The sequence below is a fragment of the Callorhinchus milii genome, unplaced genomic scaffold (assembly GCF_018977255.1).
Source record: "Callorhinchus milii isolate IMCB2004 unplaced genomic scaffold, IMCB_Cmil_1.0 Scaffold3, whole genome shotgun sequence".
Lineage (NCBI taxonomy): Eukaryota > Metazoa > Chordata > Chondrichthyes > Chimaeriformes > Callorhinchidae > Callorhinchus > Callorhinchus milii.
In genome coordinates this window covers 29,330,830-29,336,829 of record NW_024704744.1, presented here as the reverse complement: position 1 = coordinate 29,336,829, position 6,000 = coordinate 29,330,830, and the positions used below count along the sequence as shown (strand labels likewise).

The window sequence follows — 6,000 nt, the reverse complement described above, 5'->3', positions numbered from 1 at the left end:
TGCTCAATTGCTTCCTGCTCCGCTGTCCCAAACAATAGGACCACAGAGAGCTTCAGTCGAGCTTCAAGCTTCACTATTGTGGGAAAGTTCAGAGACTTTGACTACAATTTTACAATACACCAAAAATACAATATAAATGTATATTCATATAGCAACTTTCAAATAGAGAGAATATCCCAAGGTACTTAATCCGGGCTTGGAATTTTAGTTGATTCAATAATAATCACATCCTTTTTAACCATATATACTCTACAAGATCCCCCACCTTTCCTATTCCCCTCACCTATACACTCTATTCCCTACTTCCTCATGTGTGCAGCAAGTTTACTCTTAAGTACGCTTATGCTTTTTGCTTTAAACTATTGAGTTCCAGATTCTCACCCCTTTCTGTGTGAAGAAGTTCAACCTAATCTCTCTGTTAAATTAACCACCAACCGTCTTATATTTGTGCCCTCTAGTTTTGGACTCATCTACAAGTGGAAACAGCCTAACATCCTTATCTAATCCTTTCACAATGTTAAACCTCTCTATCTGACTGCCTCTGAATCATCTGAACTCCAGAGAGAAAAGCTGTAGCCTGTGCAATCTTTCTTGTTAGCTGTATCCACTTAGCCCTGGTTAAACTACACAGTACTTCTCACCGATTATTACACAATCTAAAGGCTGATATAATCGCATCATAGATATGGGGCAGAACAACGTGAATACAATTTTACTTTAGTTACCTGGAAAAAAATCTTTGTTTTAATCTCTTCATATCTCTTTTTTTCTTTGCTGTGCCCTCTTTAATCCAATTCAGGGCTCCTTTTTGGAGCCCATGCTCCAATTCTCAAGCCTACTTTTCTCTTTCAAATACAATTTAACCATTTCCAGCAAAATGTGAAAGACAATCAGGAAAGAATTTCATAAGAACATAAAAAAGATCTGGAATTATATCTGATAAAAAGGAATCAATAAAGCACAATACATAGTCGGTAAAAAATAGTTAGGATTGAGTCACTAAACTGGATTACTTTATCTCATTCGCTTACACCAGTGAGGTATTTGATTACAGTGAATAGTTTCTCAAATATTAACACAGACTTCAAATAGACTCTACAATACAGCTAACATCCAACTATTGTGATAATTTACTTCACAGAATAATCATTTACTTTTCTTATTGATATGAATTATCACCATTGGACAGTGAAAAATAGTGATTGTTCCCAACAAATAAAGTAAAACAAATGATTGACCATCTGCCGCACAAATGTATACAGTGCCTGTTTTAACAGTTACATTTTCTTCCTGCATTTCCATTAAGCAAAGCTGCTGTGTCGGGTTTGAATAGATAAGTGTTTCTTCTGCATCTTTCTATGCTACTCGATTTTGATCCAGCGAGTTTCATCAGTTAATTCAAAGTGGAATAGCTTTGTGAATTGCTGAAGTCACTTGAGTAAAATTGGCGAGCCATACTGTAGTGTCCTAAAAGGCCAAAACAGGGCAAAATAAAACAATAGAAATAAAGGAATCTCACAACCATATTTAATCAATTCAGACATACACAGATTGTTTCTTCAATTCAAATATATGGTAGGCTTGCAACGCTCTGAACGATGCCACATCTGTGAACCGCTTGGGTTTTGCAGTTAGTTCAGATAAATGATAAGACAAGCATTATTAAGAATGTTTCATTAAATATGGTTTGTAGCACTCTGAATCAGAAGGTCACAAGTTCAAGCCCTACATTGGAACCAAGAGCTCATAGACTGACACTCCATGCAGTGTTGGGGGATTTGCTTGTTCAGGTGGATGTTAAAGATCCCATTGCACAAAGATTTATAAAGCATGTACAGAATGAATCATGGCACGGATGTGGGGTGGAAAGGACAGCTGAGGGTCTAACAAGGTACTAAGGCTCTGGCTCAGTGAGATGGACTGTGCATCCATGGACGGTAATGCTGCCAACCCCGGAGGTGTGGAGGCACTGACAGGAGCAAGTCAAGAGGGTCTCGGTCTTGTCGATGTTCAACTGGAGAAAGTTAGCTCTCATACCGACATGGCATTTTCAGCATTCACATCGACAAGAAGCTAGCACTTTGATTTAATGTTACATGCAAAGGACAGTACCTACAGCTGTACATTAATAATAATAATAATCCTTGCATTTCTAGCACCTTATCACGTCATTGAGACATCTTAAAGCACTTCACAGAATATACTGCAAAGTCAATTGACTATATATTTTGTGGGCGAAACGTGGTAGCCAATTGCACACAACAATGTCCCACAAACAGTCATGGATTGAAGGGAACAATTTTTTTAAAAAAGAATTATTACCCTTGAAAAAACGATCTGCCAATTGACAAACAACTGTGTTCCTATTTACTGCTAGGAGTAAAGAAACTTCCCCAACATTTTGCCCTGCCGGGAAACAAACCCAGGTATCTCAATTGTGAGGTGAGTGCTCTCACCACTGAGCTACAGGACTCCACAGTACTTCACCTCAGTACTGTCCTTAGTACTGCACTATAGTGTCATGCTAGATTATGATCTTGTGAAGCTCAAACCCACAATTTTCTGATTCAGGGGCATGAAAGTTACCAATGTATCTACACTAAACGTTCACAATGGGTTTGTCAGAACATATGTTAAATAATTAGTTATTTGGAGAGAAACACAATAATAATATAATTCTGAGCAGGTGTAGAATCAAGAGAAAAAAACCTCAAGCTCAATACTCTGGAAGCTTTTGAGAGGTTAGATAATGAATTATTCTTCCTTCTAGTGAATAGATCTTTATCAAGAAGGGATAAACTCAGGATTACCACTACCTGAGTTAGGAGGGTAGAGGAAAACTTTCAATGCAGAGGATTATTAGAATTCGGAATGCTTTGCTACAAGTATCTATTGGTAGATAGCTGTTACAACCCTTAAAAGTGGATAAACATTTGTAGAGGAAGAATTTCAAAGAGTATGGGGAAAGAGCAGAAAATCTGTATTTGAATAGCAAGCTTGAGTGGATGAATTAGCACCAGCAAAGGCTCAATGGACCAAATGGTCTCTTCCTATTTTGTAATTGTTATGATTCTATTAAGTGATTTTTGGTATCTAGAATTTCAAGTTATATGTAAACATAAAATGCATTGAGCTTGTTCTCATTGCAAAAGAGGAGGAAGCTGTGATCTCATGTCTACCTCAGAGAATCCAAATTAATCCCAGATAGAATCCTTATAGACATCAGGGGGCAATTTTTATCCCATCTGCTTACATTAGATTCAAACCTAGATTCCAATTGTGCTTCTGCAGTATGCTAAAACAGTGTAGCACCCATTTATCCCAAGTCTTAAAACCAATATTAAATGATCAAAATTAGTTGGATTACAAAGCAAATCTCACACAACTACAGTAAATGTAGTTACACCCATTATTTTCCTTCGATAATAACCTTTTAAATCATAAATTTCAGCTAGCCATATGTGTCCATTCCCGGGAGTTACCTTATGATTAGATAATATGTTTCATACAATCACAGAAATTTATAGTACAATCAAAAGCCATCACTCTATCAAGACTGAACCAGCTATCAGAGCAAGCTGTTTGCTCAATCCCACTACCCTGCCTTATCCTTATATGTTTATTCTCATACTCACCTTTTTTCCCCAAAATGTTAGAAACCGGTTTTGAGAGAGGTGGTTTTGTCGTGGTAGTGCTCTGTGAAGGCTGAAAAAGGAATAAATCATAATGAGTGCTTCTACATCACAATAATTTAAAACATTTTGTCTTTTTTTATTCAGCTCTCCTTATAATAACACTTGCATTTGATATAGCCCTGTAGCTCAATGGTTAGAGCACTCGCAAGTGCCTTGCAAGCGAGACACCTGGGTTCAATTCCAGGCAGGGTGAAACCTTGGGCAAGTTTCCTTACTCCACACGCCTAATAATAATCCCTCCAAAACAAAACAATAATAAATTGGTCATTTTCAAACCACGACTGTTTGTGGGACACTGCTGTGTGCAATTGGCTGCTGCGTTTCGCCCACAAATATACAGTCAATTCACTTTACAGGATATTCTATGAAGTGCCTTGAGACGTCGAGAAGACGTGAAAAGCGCTATATCAAATGCAATTAAATTTGATATAATAATAATAATCCTTGCGATTGATATAGCTCCATATCACATCTTCAAGACATCTCAAAGCATTTCACAGAATATACTGTAAAGTGAATTAACTGTATATTTTGTACGGAAACACGGCAGCCAATTGCGCATGGCAGTGTTGTCCCACAAACAGTTGTGGATTGGTGACCAAATTATTATTTTTTGTTTCTTTTTTGAAGGGATTATTCCTGCCAATCGACTAACAACTGGGAACCTACTTACTGCTAGGTAAACAGAGGCATGTTGAGTAAAGAAAGTTGCCTAACTTTTCGCCCTGTCTGGGAATCAGACCCAGGTCCTCTCGCTTGGGAGACGAGTGCTCTAATCACTAAGCTATAGGATTCCACAAGACTTAGGCCAGGACATTTTGGCATGACAGAAAATCGATCTTTAAGACTGAGATCGATAGATTTTTAAAAACTAAAGAGATTAAGAAATATGGGGATAGGGCGGGTAAATGGAATTAGGTTAGAAGATCAGCCATGATCTTATTAAATGGCGGGGCAGGCTCGAGGGGCTTCTGCTCCTATTTCTTATGTTCTTAAAGTAGGTAACCCACTCCCATGCCACTCAGGAACTAGAATACTTGCAGTGGCAAGACGGAATATTTGCTATTGATTTGTTTCCTCTCTTCTTGAGAACAAGGTTCACTTCCACTTATGTAATAAACATAACTGATAACTAAAGGAATCACTACCTGGACAACAGGAGAAATTTACTGTTTTTCTACAGTTAATGATTCAACCAACTTTTAATAAATTTAAACATTAACTGTCCAATAAAGCTCTGTCTATATGCTTAGTTGAACAAGTATAACAAATGGAAGGGGCCTGATCAAATTACAACACTTCTCAATGTTAATTATGGCAAATAGTTCTGAACTAGATCTCATTTGAAATTTAAAGCAGTTTCCTTCCTCAGAGAGCTGCTCACTAACCTTTCAACCATTAAAGATCATATGATGCAGCCACAGTTTAATCAAATAAAATCACACTATGAGGATGAACTTACCTTTGTCCGAGAAGAAAATCCCGACAATGAAAAGGTCTTCAATAAGGCTTCTCGCACCTAATTCAGTAGAGCAAAAGATTTTGTTAGGGAAAGTCAATCAGACAAAGGTAAAGCAACTGGTGAAAATAGAATATGTAACTCACCTTACTGTCCATCAATATGGCAAATACCAAAATAAAGAATCCCTGAAAGAAGGAAAATAATCTTAATCTTAACCTTAAGACACACCAGACATTTAACTATTCAAACACATTTCAACATACTGTGCAAAATGTTGTATGACAGAGGCTAATGAGACTAAATAATGATAAGACTTTAAATGCAGTTGGTTGGATTTTTCCAACCAGCAGGATCCAAAGATAGCATTACTTGAGTATAAAAACTTAGTGTATTGGGAAGTGCAATGAAATAAATCATAAAAGCAGCCCTTTGATTTCTATTCCCCGGCAGAGAGTATTGCTTCCAGTCACATGTACAAGTATAGCTAAAGCTTACATTCAGGATAATATTTCAATTGTGAATCTTGGTATATTTCATGATCTCAGAAAAGGAAACTGTAACAAATACAAAAACCCAACTCACTTTCCTCTATGTATCAGTGCCAGGCAATACAACATCAACAACAACAACTTGACTTTTATAGCATCTTCCACGCAGGGTAGCATCTCAGAGCACTTAACAGTGGCGGAGACTGACTCCAAGGCAGGGGGGAGGTGGCGCAAGCAGGGTCGAAGAGGAAGGTTATCAGGCGAGACGTGATAAAGGGTAGAGATGGGGGCAAGGTGGACGGATTGAGGGAGAGGGTTCCAGAGCTTTGGGGCATAGTGGCTGAAAGTGCTACCT

The 6,000-nt window shown here is 37.8% G+C and overlaps 1 protein-coding gene across 1 annotated transcript in view; it reads right to left on the bottom strand.

Moving 5' to 3' along the window:
• Positions 1–770: 770 nt before the first annotated feature.
• Positions 771–6,000, bottom strand: part of LOC103182279 (adhesion G protein-coupled receptor F5-like) — a 40,121-nt gene continuing 34,891 nt past the window's right edge. Inside the window, 4 exon segments of the mRNA XM_007899227.2 lie at positions 771–1,467; positions 3,636–3,705; positions 5,158–5,214; positions 5,301–5,342. Of these exon segments, the coding sequence (XP_007897418.2) occupies positions 1,394–1,467; positions 3,636–3,705; positions 5,158–5,214; positions 5,301–5,342 (243 nt within the window). The 3' untranslated portion in view covers positions 771–1,393.